Below are 23,246 nucleotides of genomic sequence, written 5' to 3' on the forward strand. Positions count from 1 at the left end.
TTGCAGGGACGCATTCGTTCAAAAAGACGTGTCCTAGCCAACCAGAGGTAGGGATCATCTTTCAGACGAACAGGATCCCAACCAGCCAGAACCTGGGTTAATCACTCAAGCGGACAGGATGCTGACCAACCAGAGCTAGAGACCATTGTTCAAATAATCCGGATCCCAGCCAACCAGAGCCTGGGTTAATCATTCAAGCGGACAGGATGCTGACCAACCAGAGCTAGAAACCATTGTTCAAATCCTCTGGATCCCAGCCAACCAGAGCCTGGGTTAATCATTCAAGCGGATAGGATGCTGACCAACCAGAGCCAGAGACCATTGTTCAAATCATCCGGATCCCAGCCAACCAGAGCCTGGGTTAATCATTCAAGCAGACAGGATGCTGACCAACCAGAGCTAGAGACCATTGTTCAAATCCTCTGGATCCCAGCCAACCAGAACCTGGGTTAATCATTCAAGCGGACAGGATGCTGACCAACCAGAGCTAGAGACCATTGTTCAAATCCTCCGGATCCCAGCCAACCAGAACCTGGGTTAATCATTCAAGCGGATAGGATGCTGACCAACCAGAGCCAGAGACCATTGTTCCATTCGTCTGGATCCCAGCCAACCAGAGCCTGGGATAATCACTCAAGCGGACAGGATGCTGACAAGCCAGAGCTAGAGACCATTGTTCAAATCATCTGGATCCCAGCCAACCAGAGCCTGGGATAATCGTTTGATTAACAGGATCCCGGCCGGCCAGGGCCGTGGATCATTGTTGAAGCATATTGGGTTTTTCCTTTTCCGAAGCCCTTCTTGGCTTGCACAGGTTTTGTGGATTCCCCTGAGAAGTCAGAGAAATGGAAGTCTCCCCATAGCTTCTGGCTTCAGGCCGCTTTGTGTCCATAGGTCGCCTCCTCCACCCAATCTTGGGCGCTGATGTGGCCCCGATACCGAATCCCACATTCTGAGTGAAATGGGGGTGCCTGTGGGCTCTGTCGCTCCAATCCATGGCAATATTTTTCACTCCACCTCCCGCCGTGGGTGGCTCGGCGGCATTCCCCAGGTGCAGCCACGGCTGTGACCTACACACGCTAGAAATATTGACACCAAGAATCTACTCTCCGGCAGCCACGCGTTGTAATGCTGACCCCGGCTTCATGGATTGCCACCGTGCCGGGTTATCATGGGCGTAATTTTAGGGGGGGGGCGGGGTGTCTGTCCCCCCCAACTTTCAGGGCACACATTTGTCCCCATTCACTTGGCTGGGGCACCTTTTCTTCAGATGTCTTGTCCCCCCCCCAACATTTTCAGCAAAGTTACTCCACTGCGGGTTATTGATGGCTGCCCCTATGCTGGTGCTTGCTACCCCTGTGGACTGCTGGGCAACCCTGGGAGTGGATCATTCCGACCACTGATCTAGGGAACACTACTAAGCACTGTTTGCTAACATAACCCCGCGTCCAAAGGCCTGGATCAAACCTCACATGATGCCGCTTGTGTGGTGTGATCTAGAGGTCAGAGGTTGTGTGACGTCTCTTCTGCTACCCCTGTGGTTTTTGGGGAAATGGCGTAGAATTGGGATCCGGATGAAAAGCCAATCCTTGGAGCATGAGGGATGGCTCCGCGGTCTTCCGTTGCAAGCGGCGTAACCTGAGAGCTGCAGGCCACTCTGAATCCTAGTCCTGCCTGATGGCACTTGAGACACAGAGCAAAGGTTTTCTTTGCCTTTTTATTTACACAACCCCAAAGAATGGGGATGGGGGGGGGGCTAGCTAGCCTGCCTTTTGGTTGTAGCCCCTGAGATTCGGTCTGGTGCTACAACCAAAAGTCCCGGGGCTATAGCCCCCTCAGGCTCCCCTAACAACGCCTCTGAGCACACCTGCAGACCCTTCAGCAATTTAATCCGGAATGGCCTCGTCTTTCCCTCCCGAGCCTGTACCCCGTGCCGCCCCCCGACCTTCTGCATGTACCCTTCACATTCTATCCTCCTTATTGTACCCCATTAGTGTACCCCGTGTTGTACATACTATGAAGCTAGCTGTGAATGCCCAATCGCCCCTCCCCCACCCCCAATTGCTGGGGACATATGCATGACGCACAGTGACGTAGCAAGCAAAAGCTCAAATGTCAAATTCGCCTGGGGCATGCAGCCTTGTTGGACAATGTAGGCCGCACACCCTTCGTGCCGCTGCATGGAAGGGAACCCACTGGCGTGCAATTTAAGAAGAGGCCTATGCAATGCATGGGTTCCCCTTTACATTGGCCTTACCACATCAGAATCGCAGTATCTTCAGAATTGCAGGATGTCGTCTGCTAGTTTCAGATCCGCAACGCATTCAGTATAATTATCCACATTAGTAAGGAGTTACGGATGGGGTGTCTGCAGGGCTTTAAGTGGACTGGGGCTAGCCAGGGCTGAGCCCCGGCAGTCTCTTAAAACCTTGATTGAGCCGGGGGCTCACATTAACCCAGTCAGCCCTGACACAAACACTTTCCGTGCGTAAGATTCAAAGTACCAACCATACCACAGACTGCATTTATTGTGTTAAGAGCTTGGCGTTTAGTGCCACCTGTATAAAGTATTTAGCATCGAAGCACTGATTAATGAATGCATTAACACGCATGTTGCTGATCTCTCCAACTTTCCCTCTTATGATTTCCCTTGTTCCCCTTCCAGTCCTCCTTGCACCGCTCCGGGACGGCCGCTCTAGATTTAGACACGTCTTCACACAATGCCAATGTCGAACCCTTGCTGGAAAATGCAGCTGGTTACTTTTGCTTTTCTGGTACTCTCCGGCTTCTGCTGTCCCTACAGACAGGCTGCAGCTCCCAAAGACTGACTTCCAAACCTAGGTGAACTGGAGTCCCAGCTCTGGCCTAAAAGTAAGATTCTGAAAATGAGGAGTAAATGGAAAAGGATGTGTGGTCACAACACCCAATCAGCAACCTTCTCACTGGTGCTGCCGCGAGAGTATCATTATTGTTATTATTATTATGAGGGTATTTATTGAGCGTGGACCTAGCTTCGGGAAGCAATGGAGCGCTTTACAATCATAGGGGGAAAATGACCCTCACATCCTCTGAGGCAGTTGAGCCATAGGGACTGGATTGGTCTGGCCGATATCCAATGATCCTCCCACAGGATGGAAGGAGCGCGATTCCCTGCACTCTTCTCCCTCTCCCAGATGCACGATCTCGTCTTCGCTTTTTAGAATGCCTGAACCACGCACAGTGGGACTAGCATCCCGTCCCTAATCTGGACAGTATGCCTAGAGAACGTTAACACTAACTGGAAATGCTTAATAAAACCAACATACACATGTACCAGGTCAGACAAGAAAGCTGTACCCATTACACCAGCAAACTGACAACCACAGAGCACCACAGAGTTGCAAACGCACCACTGGGGAATTCTAAGATGGCGACAATGTATATTTGAATCTGTTGACCTGGACATGAAGAGTAATGACGTTCAGTTCCCTATTGACCAATACAAAGGAAATACGACACAGGTAAGGAACCAACCAAAAAGAGGCCAATCGGGGTAATCGAGATTAGCCAGCCCAGGGAAAGACCAATCCCAGGCCAGGTTACTAAGACACCCATCGGCCTAGGTGCATGAAAGGGGCTGTGCGAAGCCATTAGCCGGGAGAAAGCAGATGTGCTACTTACTGTTCCCTGTGAGAAAAGCTACATTGCTACCTGGTCCCAGGTAGCAGGTCTGCTGGCAGGAATTCAGCAGAAGCTCGGGGCAGAAAGGACATCTCAAAGACCAACGGTGTGGTCTGAAGGACGTGGAACCCCCTGCAGGGTCACAGTCCAGAAACCTGGAAAAGGAGGAAGGTGTATGGACTGGGTGTTCCAAGAGAAGCCGGAGAAGGGGAGACTCCTGGCAGTGGAGCAACTTCCCTGCAAATGTGTGCGGGGGGAGGGGACATGTCATCTAAATGAAAGGGGCCCCTGCCAGATGAGTGGAACACAATGGCTCACCACAAAAGTTGGTTGGGGGTGAGGACAAACAGTCCAGGTGTGCTCTGTCGGATTACGAGCAGAGGTACTCCCAAATTGAATGTGAGGCCCTGGCGGTACTGTGGGGTACAGGCACTTTTGACTCTATGTGCTAGGGAGGCTGGTGACTGTCATGATGGATCACAAGCCTCTGCTGCCCATCATGGTGGGTTTGTCCACCTAACCACCGGCCAGGATCGAGCGATGGATGCCCATCCAGGACCTCGAAAGGGCATCCGAAACTGACGAATGCTTCCGGATCCTGATGTGTGCACTGCAGATAGGGGAGTGGAAATCGCTGCTGGGAGGTCTGGGCAAGAGAACCCAGGAAGCTTGAAGAACATTGGAGCAGTTGTGGAGGGTCTGGAATGAGCTAACATTCACTGACTCTGGGTTACTACTGCAAGGAGACAAAATGCTAGTGCCCGCTCACAAGATGCATCAAGTGATTGGGCTAGCACATCCTGCTCACCAGGGGATGGCCAAGACCAAGACCAAGGCCAGACTACGGCTGAAGGTGTGGTTTCCAGACTTGGAGAAGAAAGTGAGGAGTTTGTGGGGGTCTGTCTGGTGCCAGGCAGCCTCCCCAGTGCAGAATGACCCCTCCATTGAGTTGATGCCTCGAGGAACATGGCCATGGGAGGCAGTGCATGTCGACTTCACGGAAAAAGATGTCCACTTCCTGGTGGTGATGGACCAGTGGTCTAGATACCCGGAGGTGGAGTTTGTTGACTCGGTGGCGTTCGATGATGTGGCAGTGGTGATGGACAACATTTTCACTACCCGTGGGCACCCACAGACTGTGTGCTCAGATAATGGACTGCCTTTCCAAGGTTAGAGCTTTGCCAAGTTTCTGAAGGAGTATGGCATACACCACAGGAAAATCACTGCAGTGTGGCCCCGTGCCAATGGCGAGGCGGAGCGATTTATGAGAACACTCAATAAGGTGTTTAGAATTGCCCATGTACAGGCCGAGTGCCTTCTCAGGGCCCTCTACCAGTTCCTCAGATAATATCTAGAAACTCGTCACTGCTTGACCGGGATATCCCCCGCTGAAGCCATGTTCAGGAAATGCCGCAGGGGCCTGTTGCCAGACGCGAGTGCCCAGGAGCCTGCTGTAATTTACGATACTCGGCTGGAAGAAGAGTGGAGGTGCAGCAATGAGGACGAATACATGAAAAGGGAGCTTTCGCAGCACCAGTTTGCCCCGGGGGATGAGGTGATCGTAATTAATAGACATCCCCAAGGAAAGCTGACGTATGAGCCGAGCTCCATGGACGTGGTTGCGGTGAAGGGGTCGATGGTGATGGCCTCAGATGGGACGGCAACTGTTACCAGAAATGCCAGCTTTTTCAAGAGACTAGGAGGGGGGCACACGGCAGGGGTCGTCCCCGGGAAGAGACTGTGCCGAAGAACCGGATGGAGGTGGTGAGGCTGGCAGCCCTCGGGTTCCCGTGATCGAGGGGACGCATGTGAGGAGAGGCCGAGCTGGGAAGGGGCAGGAGGTATCTCCAGAAAACTGGGAGGGGAAGACCTGCCCGCCTAAGTGACTATGTACCGGACCTCTGAGTCAAGCACCTGAGAGATGGTGGAGACTCTTACTTGCCTGTCGGTGTGGGGTGTTTAATGTGTTTGCCACATATTTTGAGTGGGTGGTGGTGGTTGTTAAATTGCTGTTTGTTGTTATGAAAGAGGAGCAGTGTGGTGACCTTTAAACTAGCACACGCAGCCGAGTGATGTAACTCTGCATGTGGATGCAGATTAAAGAGGCAGATCACGTGCACTCTACAGAGCACGCGTGGAGCCCGGATGAGATGCAGAGCCTCACAAGTCTTCTGTCTGCCAGGATGGGGGCTCACAGTGCACAGGGAGGTTCCTACTAAGGGGCCCCCTTCCACAGTCCACATTTATAACGACCATGTTAAGGTCGGGCTGAAGTGTCCACGCGTTCTGAGGACTATGACATGGTCGGGCTGAAGTGCCAACGCGTTCTGAAGACCATGTTAAGGTCGGGCTAAAGTGTCCACGCGTTCTGAGGACTACGTCATGGTCGGGCTGAAGTGCCAACGCGTTCTGAAGACCATGTTAAGGTCGGGCTAAAGTGTCCACGCGTTCTGCGGATAGCCCACATTTATAACAACTATGTTAACCTATGTTAAGGTCGGGCTGACTGGTCAAAACGTTCCATGTAGAGTCCAGATTTCTGATGACCAGTTCCGGCTGAAGTTTCGGTGGGCGCTGGAGCGTGTACTTTTCCACACCGCCCCCGTTCTGACTCTGGCGTTCGTGTGTAATGTAGTCTCGTGCCAAGAGCGGGTCTCCGGCACCCCGGATTTGCTTTGCTGCCGAAGGTTTTGCCGTTGCCTCCGATGTATGGGCCTTGATGCCAGCCTTTACTCCCAGAACCGTGAACTAAACCCCGAGCGTTCCGGGAAGTACTGGCTCATTTCCTGTTCTGTTCTGCTGAGCTCCTGAGCACCGCTGTTGCCCCTTTTACCTGCACCCAGGAGGCTCGCCTTTCTTTGGTCGCCCCACACCCCCTCCTTTGCCCCAGAGAGGATGGGCGACCCCCGGGAGTGATGAATTAACCACCTTCAAGGGTTCACTATGGAGCAGGTGGCTCCCCCTGTTCTCCGGGGTACCCCAGTCTCTGGTTTCCGTGGCACAGCCGTGTGCTTGTGGGACTGTAGTAACACAGACCATTTTATAGGAACAAGCACTGTTGCAAATGATTGGAACTGCTGGCTGGAGTCTCATGGGTGATAGTCGGGTAGCTCCGCCTTTCATCTGGTTTGGCTTGGATTCATTGGGTAAATGGTGAAAATGTTTGGAACTGCGTGTCTTTGAAGCAAGTCGTACTTTAGTAATCTCCTTCGCCATGCGCCAGGGCCCCAGTTTCCCATTCACAAGCCTCTTACATCTCACTGGCCCCATCACCCGCCCCTTTCACAATGATGCCCCGAGTCTTTGGCCGGGACGAGAAGAATGGCCTTGTGTAAATAAATAAGCCATTAATTTGTAGCGAGTGAAACCGACTGCTATTGCCATTGGCCTGACTACTGGTCTATGTGAATTGCAGCAATGAACTATGCTGCTGTACCATAACCAGGGTTCACCTACTCGTGGGTGTATTGAAAATGTGTTTGCATTTCCTTGTACGTTATTTCAAAATTATATTTGAGCTAGATCATTTGTGTGCTTACTTAAAGTTCATTTACAAAATCTAATCCTAAGAAAGTTGAGGGGCGGCTGTGTGTACCAATTCTGTGTGATTGACAGGTGAGGCGACCATGTGTATGGGGGTCAGAAAGCCTGTATGATGCCCCTGTATGGCCACTGTATTTATGTGGATAACCTTTGCAGGGGGAGGAGGGTCGAGTATTTTTGGAGCACCTGAAACATACGGCCACTTTCTGGAAATCTGAAATTTTCCCGGTGCAAAGTGTATACATAGAGGTTAAAGTGGGTGGGAACTAAAGGGTACAACGTTCCCACAGCACAGGACGTAACTTTTTTGTTTTTGCTGTATATTAAACTTCTCCTTTACGGCGATTCGAAGCTGAGCCCTGCTGCTAATAAGCCAGTGTAACATCTCACTGCCCTATCTTGCCGGTTATGTTACGTTATGTTACTTTGCATTTATATAGCGCCTTATGTTTCATTGATATGATCTCAAAGTGGTGGCAGGTTGAACGCCCTTGGGACCCGTATTTCAAGTCAGTTGAGAGAGGGAGAGTTGTAAGGTGCGTGGGTGCACCGGATGTGTGTGCAGCTGGTGAGGCACTTGCATGATAGCTGCTTCTTTAGCGGTAGGTGAGGTGTTTGGAAAGTCAGGAATGTGTGTGTTCATTCTGGAGGATTGACACCCAGACTGATTTCTGGCTGCGTTAGGCCTGAGAAGACGCTTAGGCTAGCGGGTGTGCTGAGCCAGCTGTGTTTAATTAGGATGATGAGGAGTATGTGGTGGGTGTTAGTATGAGGACAGCTCTACCGAATGTGTCCTAGCATGGCTGTGTTCTAGATGAGTGGCATAGGAGAGAGTAAGCATGGTGGTGTGATATGGTGGTATCCATCCGTTCCACATCCACTCTATCCGTTCCATCCTTTCCATCCATCCCATCCACATGGTGAACAGGTGTTGTCTCTATTCGCACCATAGATGACGCTATTGGTCGTAATTTCTAGGTTCAACTTTAACACAGTGACGCTATTAGGCACCCTTTCTAAAATAATAGAAGCTATAAAATCCCTAACACCTGTGAAAGTGCTGGGCTTAGATGGCCTGGGCATGGAGCTATACAAGGAATATCATGACGAACTGGCCCCCGTCCTGTTAAAAGTATGGGAAGGAACAATGGACCGAGACATCCTACCAGAGTCTCTGAGGGAGGCAGTAATAACAGTGCTATTAAAGCCTAGGCGTCCACCCCATGGCAATTCCGGATTTTGGTTGTTTAATAGGCTGTTTTACAGATGAAACCCATTCCCAAGCAGCCAAAAAGGCCAGCTCGGCCTCAGCATATGAAGGGGCAGCATTGTGTGCAGATAATAGGAGGCTGGGTGTGTCTGTCTAGAGCCATGTGCATGTCCCTTAAGAGTTCTGAATGGTGGGTGATTGGGACAGGAGGCCCCATAAAGCTGCATGCTGTGGGGGGGCAATGACACGCTAATGGGGGTCATTTATATTCAGTTTCTTTAACTGTTTTATTCTGTTTTGCTACAATAGTTGTAAAACACAGCATTGGTTGCGGGGTTAGGGGTGGAGGAAAGTATGGACTCGGGTATGGGGTTTGAATTCAGGGGTAGGAGGGTGATGGGGAGTTTGGGGGTGGGGATGTGAGACAGCAAAGGAGGTCGGGCAACATCTGTGCACTACTTTTTCTTGTTTTTACACTTTGACCACTGATACAAAGTGGGGTGATTGTGAACAAGTGTTCTTTCTATCTCCTGCAAACACTGCTCATGAGGAAAATTGACAGCAAGGCCTTTTTTTACTCGACGTTGGGTGTCTAGAGTTAAAGTGAAGGGACCTAGTGCTGCAATAGAGGGGCTGTTGTCAAATCTCTGCATTTCCTCACCTGGCTCCCTGGCATCCTCTCGATTGTAACTGGGGTACTGCTCGATAGTGTCTGTATATTGCACTGTAGAAGGTGGTAGTCTGTTCTTCTGTCACCCGAAGCCTGCATGGAAGTTGTAGCCATGGTATGTAGCTCTGACAGTTTATTGTATTTGGCTTGTATTCTGCACCATCAATCCACCTGGGCTCTGTTGAGAGCATTTTCAATGCTGCTGCCTGGTTGACCATTGGTGGCAAGAAACATACTTGTCTCCCTGAGCCTTCATTGGCTTCCTTATGAAGCCAGAACTCTCCTTTTAAACTATTTGCATCTCCCACAAAACTATACACTGTGGGGTTCAAATCCAGGCCCGGACAAACAGGAAACTGCATTTGACTACGTTGGGCCTAAAAATGCATAGCATTGAAAACACACAGATGACTGCAAAACTGAAAAGGCAGCATTTAATTTTCAAAAGCCACATCAAAATGTTGTTTGCAGAGAAGATAAATTAAATGGGCCAAGGAGAAAACTGCATATGATATGAGGTCAAATAATTATGCAGGCCTCTTGTCTACAGAAGGAAATTGTGGCCTTTAAAGTACAGAGGTCTCTTCATTATAGCTAACCTTTACACTGAGATTCAAAGCAACCTTCCCCCAATGGATGCCAGGCCTCTGCTTTGCTCTCTATCTAAAAGACAATCTCTTTGAAGTTTCTGGGCCAGGCAGGAGGCTATATTCATGCATGACAAGGGAGTTGTTTGGGTGCTGTAAGCAGCCGAGTCAACGGAGAGCCATTCCTTAATGGGTTGAACAATGGCTAATTCTTAAACATAAAATCCATTTTTGTGGTCTGCTCAAATACAGGAACCCGATGGACAGATCACATGTTCACTTTGAAGAAACAAAACTTAATGTGAAATTGAAGGAATAATATGTAATTAATACAATGCCATACAGTTGTACTGAAGATCCTACTTTGTTCATTTTGTCAGGAACCATAGGTTGCACGATAATGCGACAAATATCACTGCAAAGCTGATAAAAAAAGCCCTATCTGTTGATTTAACTTTCAGAACAATTCGACATTGGTAACAGGAGTTACAATCTATAATGTTTTTTTCTTAGTTCCCCAGAAAATGTCACAAAGCAGAGATTTGGAGCGATGATAGCTTATTAAATTAGATGTGTAGAAAATGTCAGGTTAACAACCATTATACATTTTGAGTAATCCATGAAATTGGCGTTCAAACCTGAAATATTGTGCCGCGATGAGACATGTTTCATTAGGCCCAAAATATATATATATATATATATATATTATGCTTAAGTATAAATTAAAACTATTTTCCATGTTAGAGTTTTTAAGTGCAAAATTGATGTGTAAACAGGTAACAAGTGGGTGGCCTCATCCCTCCCAGAATTTGGGTTTGGCAACTGAACAGGCCAATCATAGAAGAGATGGTTGGCCTTGAATAAGGGGATGGAAGATGGTTGTCCAATCAAAACGTATGACCAATGAACTGGTAGGTCATAATTTAGACATTTTTGTGGGTGTGGTTTAGGATTCATAAGGGGATGCTCAATGAAAATCAGGGAGACTGCCTGAAATTACCTGGGTTGGAACTGCTGATAAGATTGCTGGAGGAGACCAGGAGAGGGGACAGTGTCTGAGATCTATGACCAAGCAGAGGCAAAATCGAGGGATTGAGCCTGGAGAATATCCATGACTGATGGTGGATTCTAATGGTCCCTGTCCTGTAGCTGTGAGATGACCTGAGCCATGAGGTCCTTTTTCCTGCGTGCAAACTCAGAGATATTTACGTAAATAAACGTATCCATCCACACCAAGCTTGGTGGGGATCTGTTTGATTGAATAGTTTCCCCATTATTGATTGATAAGTAGATCCTTAGTATTTTTATTAAACAATTATTTAATTCCCACATAGCCAAATTAAATGGGGTGATTTTGTTGAAATTTGACCTCAACATCATCTCTTCCGGTGTGGATAAAAATATAGCCTGTAAAGTAATTGGGTATTCCTATTTATTTTTGCTAACTCCAAAACAGAGTGGGGTGCATTAAAAACAAAATTCCCTACTGCTTCTCATTTCCCTGAACCCTGCCTTAAAGAAGAGGTGTTTCAAATGAGCAACTGAATACCTGAGTTTGTGTGCTGGTACAGGACCATGTCTTCCCAAAGTTAATTGGCGTGGAGTCATTGATTTGAAAGCACCCCTTCTATTCGAGTGAGAAAGTGGCTCCGAAGAGAAGGGGGGACATTGCCTTAAATATTGGTCAACGAAAAAGGGTTGAAAATCTAAATCAAGTGTTTGTTCTGAAAAGCTTTTTGAGTTATAAAATTGCCAGCATTGCTAAGAGTGCAGCACCAGTCAACATTATTTTTACATGTAATTAATTTAAACAAAACTGCTAGCATTTTCAAAGGGCGCAGGGAAATAAACAATTCAAAAGGCTGCATGTCTGAAATTGTTTGTGCCAATAGGCAAGTGTTGCATATTATTTAGATTAAACTTTGTATAAAATAGTGTCACACATGATCTTGTTTCAAGGTGCTACATGCTAGTAAAAGTGAACCCCAGGCAAAGTGTTTTGACTGTACATGTTGTGGGTTTAAAGAGTTCGGGATCTGTGTTATCCTGAATCAACTGTTTTCAATTTGTGCTAAAAGAAATAGAATTGTTAGGAAAGAAAAGCATTTGGTCCACGGAGTGACGTGGCATGATTTGCGATTTTGTACAAATATACATTTTCCTCTTCATTAATGAATCTATATTTTTTCTGCACACCGGCCTGCTTCTTGGCTTCTATGTGGCACAGGGGTGAGGGAGCCACAGACAGGACTAAATTGAACCAAAAATGAATATTGGGGTGGTACTTTTGATTGGGGGGGAAGTAATTCCCTGCATCGATGGTTGCTGCATAAATATCTCTAAGACTCTCAAGACTTCTTTTATATTTGGCTGATAAACAGAAGGTTTCTGGGGCGTCTCATGCTCCTCACCTAGATGTTTCGGCGATACTATTCTATTAAGCAGTCTTCTTCAGGTGCTGCCGTCTCTCTTTGGAATTCTGAGTTGCTATGATGTATGAATTTCAGAAATGTAGGCAAGCTTTCAAGGCCTGGTTAGGGAACATTGCTTTTTAATCACATTTGCCTCTTTAATGTGTGAGCTTTGATTTGATTTTTGCGTTGGTCCTTTTTTTATGGGGTGTATGTTTTATAGGGCAGCGCTCTGATGCATGTGTGCCTTGTTTCGCTCTCTGTGTAAACTTGTAAAAAAGGAAGAGCTTCTCAGGCCCAATTATTCTGATTGGCGCTCGTGACAGATTTATTGAAATGTTCTCCTTAACCTTCTCTGGGCAATCTGCCACGTCAGCGTCTGTAGCAATGTTTGTGAAATATGGGGAAGGCTTTGTGTACTGGAAGAGAACTCGGTTGTGCAAATGGTGCCCTTCTGGCTGGTGTGATGTATGGGGTGTTTAGATGGGCGCGACTGCTGCTGGTTCCCTGTGCCTCTTTACTCATGTAAATGTCACTCTGCGCACTCGCCCGTCACGCGCTTTATTAAATGATTCAGCAAAGTGCAGGTCATCTTTCCGGAGCATAATAGGTGTCGGGGAAAATTGGCAGAAATTAAAGACATTGCTTAAAAGAAAAAAGAAGACATGTGACGATCACAAACTGTTTTTAGTTTGACGTATTCTCTTGCAACAAATTCACTTTCTTCTGTGTGGGGGGGTTTCACGCGTTGTGGCCTGTTAAAGAGATGGAACGTGTACATGCTGCGCGAGCGCGTTTTCAGTTTGGGGCATGCACTGGAGAACGTATTCATTGATGGCTTCTGGGTGCTGTTGGATTTGCTGGATGTCTCCAATTGGCTATAGTAGGGGTCCTGTGACGATTCATTAGGTGCCATCGCGGCTCCCCTGGTGGAGCCCCTTCCCATGAGGCCAGGCAGGTGATGCCGCTACCCAATAGTCCCAAAAGGGGTGGTTTAATGGGGAAGGACCTCATGGGAAGAAACTCCCCACCTGGGGCAAGTACGACCACCTATTTATTTATTTATTTATATGGCGCCGGTAGCCCGCAGGCATCGGGCGCAACATGAAGACAAGAAACCAACAATAACTTCATGTCTGACAGGACACTTGGCAAGCCAAACAGAGAGAAGGGTAAGCGGACCTGGTTAACCATCAAATGACTCTGTTCATTTGAACAGGTGTGTTTTCAGACTTTTTCCCGAAAGAGAGGTGATTAGACTCTAGTCTCAGGTTCAGTGGTGAACTATTCCAGTTTAAAGCTGCACGAGTTTGGAAAGCTCTGCCTAAGCCGTTTGCTTTCTTGTATGGTCTGACCACGATCAGTCCCAGATTTTCAGATGTTTGGGTACATGCTGGTAAGTTTCGGACAATCTTTGATTTCATATATGCTGGTGCTTCCCTGTATAGACACTTGTGGACTAGTGTCATTGATTTGAAGAGAACTCTATCTTCTGCTTTGTGCCAATGTAGCTCCCCCCTAGCTTCACTAATGTGCTCAGTCCTAGATTTCTGTTTAATTACTCTCACTGCGTTATTTTGGACTAGTTGGTATTTGGCCATGCATTGTTCACTGGCCCCAAGCAAAAGTACATTTCGGTAGTCCAGGCGCGATGGGATGGTTGCTCTTCCAATGGTGGTGCAGTTTGCTTCATTTAGGAGGGGTTTAATGGCTCTAAGGAGTCTAAGGTAATATGAGCAGTTTTGATCACGTACAACGCCTGAGCCTCGGAGCTGACAGAGGCTTCCAATGTCATGCCCAGGGTCTTCATCTTGTTCACCACCTGGATCTGCGTGTCTTTGATCTTAAAGGAATTATATGAGGACGATAGTTCAGCCATTGCCTGATGGGAGCCGAAGGTCATCAACTCTATTTTATTAATGTTCAGAGACATTCAGTTGTGGTCCAGCCATGATTCTATAATGTTATATAGATCTGTCACTGATTGGCTGTCTTTTGTGTAATCATTACTCATCTCTACGACTAGCTGAGTATCAGCGTAGTTTGTGAAATAGGTCTTAATTTTATCCAAGACTTCACATAAAAACCTTAAGTACAAATTAAACAGGAGCGGAGATAGACTTGCTCCTTGCTGAACCCCGCAAAAGATGTTCGACTCTTGGGGGAATTTGTCTCCCCAATGTACCCTGGATTTTCTGTCAGCTAGTAAAGATACCAGCCAGCCGATTGCCTCCTTGGAGCAGCTGGCTACTTTTTCAAGTGCCTGCTGGAGCAATTTATGATCTAGGAGATCAAAGGCAGCACTAAGATCAAGTAAGATGTGTAGTCCAGCCTTGCCCTTGTCAATGATACCCAGCATATGCGACTGCAGGTCAAGCACAGCCGTTGCAGTGCTGTGCGCAGCGCGAAAGCTGGACTGCTGGATGAAGGATCTCATTGGCCTCTACAAATTATTGTAATTCCGCAGTGGCAACCTTGTCCATTATTTTAAGGGTGAAGTTGCAGTTAGTAATGGGCCTGAGATTCCCTGGTTCTTGTGGGTCAAGATTGGCCTTCTTCACCAGCAGGGTAACTGTCACCTTTTTAATGCTATTTGGTACAATTTTGTCGCGAAAAGAGGTATTAACTATTCGTGTGAACAGGGGTGCGAATATATCACGTTGTCAAGGACTATTTTTGGAGATAGTTCATTTCTGCACATGACGACGGCCTCATTGAAGCCAGCGTCTTTAGCATGTCCTCGGTTGTATCTCATGGAAAGAGATTTTTTCTGAGTGTTCTGAATTTTCTTTAGTGATGAATTGCTCAGAGTTGACATTATTTGCTTAGGCTCTTATTATCGATTCCCTTGAAGATTTTGTTTACAAACGCTGCCCGAGTTTGATCACATTCTTCCTGTGATGGAATAAATGTAGGGGATAGTGCGACCGGTTTCTCGATAGATTTCAGTATCTCAAGGAGTTTGCTAGGTGCATTTGCAGCCAACCGGATTTGGTTGTTGTGGTAGTTACTCTTGTCCTCAAGAATGTTCTTTTTATAGGAGTTATCCGACTCCTTCCAGCTTTCCTTATTGGCTTGTGAAGGATTCGTCAGCCATCTAGTTTCTCTTCTCCTTTTTTCTTTCTTTAGGACTGGTAATTCGGGGTGCATTGGCGTTTCCCATTGGGTTTAACCGATTTGGACAGAAGTGGTGCCTTCTGATTCGCTAATTCCATGATGTGATGATCATATTTAGAAATAAATATCTCTCTGACTCTCCGACAATACATACCCACAGCAATGTAACCACCGCTGTACCCCCATTTCTAATCTGTAACCTAAGCTGAACAATCCTCTTTTGCCTTCGCGCCTGAATACCCCTGGGTCTGGTGCGCAATATAAATAAAATAAATAAACAAAACAAACATAATACCCTCACAGGTGTCCTCTGTCTTAAGACCTGTTAGGATTTCACTGACGCATTGCTCTAGTTGGGGTATTTCTATTTTCTTGAAATTCCGACAGGTTATAGACCGTCGGGTGATGTCAAACCCCAACATTCTTTTTCCTCCCCTTCCATCACAAACCCCTTTCGTGAGGATCAACCTATGAACTATTGTAATAGCTTCGGTAGAGCCCAGGTAGAAAAGACTAGGACAAGCAAGATCACAGAAGATCTGAAAAGTACTGGTCTGGCAAGTACTGGTACGAGTTGGCCTCAAGGAGGCATAAAAATGCAAATGTCAAAAGGAACAAATGACTTTCTGCCAGAGACGAGCTGGAAACAAAGTATAAGAAGAGACAAAGGAGTATACAGTCGAGCCCAGCTGGGTCAAGTAGCGAGAGGGGAGGAAGCTGCCAAATCTAGAAGGGAATCTAGAAGCAGCAAAGACCACAGACTGGAAGACGCGAGCAGGAAGTTGAGAGCACCTTAAGCAGGCCCGACGGCAGCGAAGGTGAAGCAGTGGCGCGACCTCCTGTAGGAGGTGGACTGTGTAGTCCCACAAAGACACAGAGGATGCAGGGAGCCGAGAGACACAGGAATGCAGTGAAACCACCAAAGACCGCAGGAATCCAGGAAGAGACAGACGTCGGATCCTAGGAGAACCGGCGCTGTGCAAGCGGCTTCCGCCATGTAATGGGGAAGCACGGGCGGACTGGTGGGGACAAGGAAAGTCGAGGGGTCTCAGCTTCCAGCCATCAACGTGATGAAGCCTCAAAGTGGGCCAAGAAGGGTTGGGGACCCAATAACGAATAGAGAGTGCATCCGAGGAGTACTTCCTCCTCTCAGTGGAGAAGCCCAAACCACTGACCACCAGGGAAATGTCGGGGACCCCACAAAAATAAAGACTGCATCCAAGGAGTAATTTGTCATCTCCGTGGCGAGCAAGAAACCACTGACTACCGGAGAATGTGCCAGGACCCTAACTTTGTTGGAAGAAACAGAGGAGAATGTCCTCATCCCACTGGATCAGGGTTGGGGACCATAAGGAAAGTGGAATCAAGTATAGAGGGAAGTGTCCTCAATTCAGTGACCAGAGGAGTCACTGAAACCCGTAGAAAGAGTTGGGACCTTGTGTAAACCCGAGGCCAGGTGAATGGTCGAGTCGGCAGGAACTAAGAAGATTGCAAGTTTTGTGCCAAGAATCGGAAGGGAGTCCTTCCCCCTGGTCTAAAGTCTGTGGACACTGTGATCAAGCAATAGACACAAGGAGAAGGGTGGCATTGTCCTGGTACAAAGAGTAGAAGCTGCCCCTCAATGTAAAGAATTCACCCGCCGCCACTGCATCGTCTGTGATAACAAAGGATGTACGTTATTTTTGTGAATACGAGAATTTCGAAGACGAAAATGTTGAATTCTAAATGTTCGTATGCGAAATAATAACCCCACAGCTAAACTGCTTTTGTGTACCCTGCTCCCCCCCCCACCCCTTACTTACCCTTCGCCGAGTCCCTGCAGCGCAGGTTCCCTTCACTTCCGTGGATGGGAACCGGCGCTGCAGGCTCCTTCTTCCTTCTTCAAAATGTTTTCGTCACGTGGGACCCCCCTCCACCCTGCCACCCCTGATTACATTATAGCAAACAAGGGTGCGAGGGACACCCCTGCTTCCCTTGTTCTCTATAATAAATACCGAATGGTTAAAATGTTCAGCATTTTAGGCTGTACGTACTTTTGGATATTTTCGTGTAATACCGATGGACAGCAGAGCTGGCGCTCCATTTCTAGCATTTGGAATATAAAACCTCGCAACCTCCGCTATCTCTGGTGTCCCGGCGGATCTGTCCTGTTCGGCCATCATAACCTCACTTCCTCGAACAGCGACTGCTGGCGAAAAACCCCGGAGGAAAGTCCCCAAAATGTTAGCAATTAGAACAGGATGTCGGAGACCAAATCATGCGAATAAATGCTCCCAGCTCTGGAGTGAAACTCTGCAGCGAATAGCCCCTCAGGGTGCAGTGGGATGGGGGAAGGGGAGGGTGTAAGTGGGGGGGGGGGGGTGTGTGTGTGTGTGTGTGTGTGTGTGTGTGTGTGTCCCCACTATGCATCTTGTATACAGAGGGTGATTCTCTGTATAACAGAGTACATGTGTGAGGGAGGCTGGCTGCATGTGAACCTCTATTCGTAGTTGTGCCAGGGGGAAGACGACTGCTAGGTCCACATCACCATAATCATGTTTAGCTTTTCAGTGGTCCTAAAACACCACCTGTAAGCCTAAACTATAGCATTAGAGTAAAGCTTGGGCGAAATGGCATATGAGGAGGGACACGCAGCTTGTGGGTGTTTTTGTTATGTACCCACCCATTGACTATCCGTGGCCAACCTAATCCTTAGTCATTCCCACCCACTTCCTGCCTCACCAAAAACCTCCTCCTGGGATCTCTTTGAGCTAGCTTTATCAGGCCTTACCATCAAACATTGTGTTCAGAGTGCCTGGCAGTGTGTTTTTCAAAGCAGTCTTTTGAGAATTAATGAGTTAATAGGAGCTGTAAACACGTTACTGGTGTAATAAAAATGTCATAACCAGGTAGGCCTTCAGCGACTCTATTTATAAGCACCATGGGTCCTTCACTGAACCGTCACTGAAATTCCTGTTAAAAACCTGCATTGGCAAAGCCAACAGTTTCAGATTGTGTGTAAGTATTCTGCATTTGCCAGGCCACTGCTATTGGATGCCCAGGTACTTGCACCATGTTGTACCTGCTGCCATTGATAGCCAGTTAATACTACTATGGCAGTGCCTGCCAAGTGCCTTTCCCATGCCTGCTCAAAAGCCCAAACTGTTGGCATTGCCATTGCTTGTTAGATATTACCTTAAGCGTTCAGGGGCGTGCAGCCTGTGCTGCTGCGTTTAGCTTATAGTATGGTGTTGTGTGTCCTTATAAAGCGCTCCATGCCACGTTCCTACGGGTTCTGGGAGCTGTAATACTAGGTCTGGGTGTTATCCCGTGTATTCTTGTAAGAGAGGCAATCCTTTCTTCTACGCTGGCTGAGCGCAGCAGCTCGTGCGAGTGATCGGAGGTATGCAGTAGCGCAGCACTCCCAGGGAGGGGGCGCCCCCCCGTGGTGTGGAGGTGCTCTTCCTGCGGCGGGTGGCAGGCCATGTGCCGCATCACTGAGCTAGCGTTCGCTGCCGCATGCCTCCTTGGCCCCCACCCCCTCCCCCGTCCTTTAAATTCGCCGGAGCAGGCCGGCACTGTTCTAGCAAGCAGTCGGGTTTCTGGGCCAGGGTGGCCACTTGAAGGGCTTGCTGTAGTGTGCAGCTGATTACTGTTAAACAAATAAGTTTAATTTAACAGTAAAGGCTCCATTTGCTACAAAACAGGGTCCCGCACAAAGCTTTGTGATGAACATGGCCACCTTCTTGGGACTATTTAGTGCCCCTGACCGGCCCTGGGCTTCAGTGGCCCCTCCCATCCATGGGGGCAGAAGGGGGCCAGAGTCCTACCCCCAGATGGTTCTAGATTACTGAGCGCAGCAGATTCTCTACCAACATAACTGCCCCCTGACACCACCTTTCCTAATGAGTAGTGCTGGAATTTGGATGGATTCTCCCAGATCCCGATTCGCTGGATTCGGGATCTGGGTGAGGGAGAAGCCCCCCCCCCCCCTGCCCTACCCAGGACGCTCCTAGGACCGCAATGGGGTGAAAACTGTCCCATCAATATTACCCGCGCATCTGAATTCTAAAGCTGCCCGAATGAGTATATACGGTTCGTTGTTACTTACGCTTTACTGTTGGAGTAAGTGTTGTACAAAATTAAATGTACACAAAGACCAGTGTGTGTTTATACTTACTGATTCAATCATACAACCCTGGTGTTAGACATGCTTGTCAAATATAATGTTTGTGGCTACAAGTGTTCTTTTAATTTATGCAAAGCAGGCTGCAATGCTCACTGGTGCTATTGCTCAGTGGAATAGGAGTGTACAAGACTGCCCATCTTGCGGTGATTACCTTCAATCAGACAATGTGTATTGGGCTATTCTAGGTTTGCAGTGTGTGCTTAGTTCGGGTAGACAAGCGTCATGTTAGGACTATTTACCGGAAGTAAGCATTTGAAATGGACATACTACATTTAACAAAAAACAGGTTACAAATCGGAATGCTCTGAAATACAAACTAACTACATCCGTTTCCGCAAACTGGTGAAAACCCATATCTATAAATAAACGACATTCCCAGTCTATGCCCAGTTTCAGAGTAAATCTATATGGTGGTCCCGTCTTCCCTGTCTCAGTCGCTGTTTGTCTTGTGTTCTTGTATCTGCGCCCCAAGGCTTGTGAGCTACCGGGTCATTATAAATATTAAAATAAATAAATCAAATAGATAAATGCACAGAATGCAGTCTCCAATCTCTGCTATGGACCGAATTCCGAACAGTCCTAATTGTACAGCAGCCTGACTTGCGTAACACAGATGGGAGCCAGGCACATTCAATTCCCAAAATGTGTTCAGTCCATTGTTGCATGTTGATTGAAATGACATTATTCACCTTTGGCAGTAACTTGGGGCTAGGTTGTTATCCCGTGACAATGACCCCTCCATCAGTGTGCAAGTTTTACTTAATTATTTTTTTAATGGTTTTGTTGCTGTAAATACACTCCCTTGACAGTCAAAGTGTGCTTCCTTCTTGGAAAGGGCATTCTTTGATTAACGCAATTATCTGTGACCAAAAGGGCAATTTGTATTTGTGTGTCTTGGTCACTGATTGGCTGATAGTGCTGCTGAACCTGTGCATTTGTTACAGTGCACTGCTCTGCGTGAATAGGTTCGGCCAATGATCTGCCTTCCATCCCTGCCCCCATCCCTGCCTCATCACTCAGGCCATTGGAGGTGGAACCGCAGGTTTCTTTTCCTTTTTCATCACGGCTGAAAGGCCGCAGGAGGAGGGCCTGGTCTGCTTGCCACATTCGTCTTTGAACCTTCCTGCCAAAGAGCTGCATGGTCCTGGCCGGATGCGAGCCTGCTGGCATCTCCCGACCCACCTATTTTATCTGGTGCCATGAGTGAGTGCTCAGCCGGCTTTGGGGAACCGGCTCGACCAATAGCGTGCTCTTGGTGTAGGATGCAGTGGATGCGGAGAGGGCACGGAGGCTGCGGATGGAGGTGGAGAGATGGTGCACGAGGAGGATGAGGGGGGAGAGTGCGAGTGAAGCCGCAGTAGGAGAATAACAAGGGAGAGTGGAAAACACTGAAGAGGTTGCAGAAGAATGGGAGGGAGAGCATGTAAGGGGTTGGAGAAGGAGAAAATGAGGGGTGGGTGTACAGAAAAGGTTAGAAGAGAGAACCCCTGAGGAGGAAGAGGGGATAAGATCAGAATACATTGAGGGAGAGAGAGAGAGAGGGAGAGGGAGAGAGAGGCGCTGTTTCTAAGTTTTGTGTAAGAGCTTTCTGCCTCTGGGGGTTTCCCAGTAGGCCTCACAGGTTGGACTGGCCTACAGGGCACTCTGGAGATTTCCCAGTAGGCCTCTGCACCCTGGCAGGGGTGGACTGGCCCATAGGGAACTCTGGAGATGTCCCAGTAGGCCTCTGCACCCTGGCAGGGGTGGACTGGCCCATAGGGCACTCTGGAGATGTCCCAGTAGGCCTCTGCACCCTGGCAGGGGTGGACTGGCCCATAGGGAACTCTGGAGATGTCCCAGTAGGCCTCTGCACCCTGGCAGGGGTGGACTGGCCCATAGGGAACTCTGGAGATGTCCCAGTAGGCCTCTGCACCCTGGCAGGGGTGGACTGGCCCATAGGGCACTCTGGAGATGTCCCAGTAGGCCTCTGCACCCTGGCAGGGGTGGACTGGCCCATAGGGCACTCTGGAGATGTCCCAGTAGGCCTCTGCACCCTGGCAGGGGTGGACTGGCCCATAGGGAACTCTGGAGATTTCCCAGTAGGCCTCGGCACCCAGGGCCTCTTTTGTGTGGTAACCTCTTCTATTTCTAAATGTTCTCATAGGAAAAGGCTTGCACTTGCTGAAAATGTGTAATATGGGGCCACTTAGAACAATATTTCCAGGGCCTCTTTTGGTTTCCAGTCCACTCCTGGAGAAGGGCAGACTCAGTTGACTTGGACATAGTGTTGCAAGCCCGTCACGTCTGAGCAGATGGCAGGGGGCGACCTGGGAACCCCCCCTGCAAGGGTGAAAGACAAGTGAGGTTCCCCGGGAGCCTGGTAGGCCCTCAACACCCAGACATGGTGGTCCCAGCGCAGGGATCCTGGGAGGGACTATCTTTCCATAGAGCGCATCGTCACCAGAGACTTGGCTGAGCCATAGGGACGAAGGTGACTTGGGAGACGTAACCCCAGGGATGTTGCTTTATTTGAGCTTTTGTCTAACCCCCACAAGAAAGCCTTTTCCTTAACCACGCCCTTTAGTTGTAAAAACAAGAAAAAGTCCAAGGTTTGTAAGCGAATATTTGCTTGTGTTTTTCCCCATATCGTTGTTACAAGTGTCAAATGTTTGTAGGGTCGCTGCATTTGATTGGAAACGTGAGACCTGGGATGATGTGTGTCTCCCTCTCTCCCTCTCTCCTTTCAGCATCACTGAGCTTCTTTAACCCTTCTCTCTCCCTCCAGGTCTTTTCCCACCCTCAGGCCTTTGTTACCTGCAAGCACGTCCTGCCCATGCACCAGACGAGTGTGGCTGGAGTGGAGGACATGTCCACGCTGGGAGATCTGCACGAGGCGGCCATCATGCTCAACTTGCACCTGCGCTACCAGCGAGACCGAATCTATGTGAGTTGTGCCGCGTTATGCCGACGGCTGCTTTGAAGTGCCAGGCTATTATGCACGTCTATGCCCTGAAGGGGTTAAAGCTCCAGGGTGATATGCACCCTTTCCCGGTGTGGAGAGCGTGGGTGTCTGTGCCGCTTCCCGGTCCTTTTCCCTCCACACCGGGCCCCTGTAGGTCCCTTGTACTTAAACCTGCAATGCTGTGTAAATGACAGTGTGCGGAGACCAGATGTGTAAGACTCTGGGATTTTTGGGGGCAGCTAAAACATTGTACTGTAAATAGTCCTCGCTTCTAGCAAAGTAGAGGGGGGGCATCTCTTGGCTGCTAGCAAGGCTGGGGTGTTTCAAATCCGTATTCCTGATTGGGCCCTAGATATGGGACCGTCCTTGCTAAACTCCGACAATTAATGAGGTGTCCTAATTTGATTTTTCTGCTAGGTTACAGAATGGGGTTGAGGTGAAGCGCACACCTCCTTTGGTGGACGTTTGGAGGTTTATCCTGGATTACCAAACTTTTTTTGTTAAAAAGTAGAAAATTCCGTCTTCCGTGCAACTATTTATTTATCCATGGTTTCACATGGACTCATAGTCCCAATTGTGGCCAGCCGACACGTGTTTCGACCGCGTGGGTCTTTATCAAGGCAAGTGGTATGGAAAAGAAGCCCCGAGTGGGGCAGGGTGGTGATTCAGTCGATTGGATGACGGTTGGGCTTCAATCATGCACTTAGTAATGTTCAATCTGGGTGCCTACCATCAGCACCCTACCCCACTTGGGGCATCTTTTCCATGCCACCTGCCTTGATAAAGACCCACGCGGTCGAAACACGTGTCGGCTGACCACAATTGGGACTATGAGTCCATGTGAAACAATGGATAAATAAATAATTGCACGAAAGACAGACTTTTCTACTTTTTAACAAAAAAAGTGTGGTGAAGCCACTGTTTTGAGAAAAGAAATAA

General features: G+C 48.3%; 1 protein-coding gene across 1 annotated transcript in view; it reads left to right on the forward strand.

Moving 5' to 3' along the window:
- The window catches only part of LOC138489261 (unconventional myosin-X-like), a 788,454-nt gene that overhangs the window by 317,717 nt on the left and 447,491 nt on the right, over positions 1-23,246 (forward strand). The window contains exon 3 of the mRNA XM_069616957.1: positions 22,131-22,289. Coding sequence (XP_069473058.1) covers positions 22,131-22,289 — 159 coding nt within the window. The remainder of the gene's footprint in view (positions 1-22,130; positions 22,290-23,246) is intronic.

This window comes from Ambystoma mexicanum, chromosome 9 (genome assembly GCF_040938575.1).
Source record: "Ambystoma mexicanum isolate Mex_15411 chromosome 9, UKY_AmexF1_1, whole genome shotgun sequence".
Taxonomy (NCBI): Eukaryota; Metazoa; Chordata; class Amphibia; order Caudata; family Ambystomatidae; genus Ambystoma; species Ambystoma mexicanum.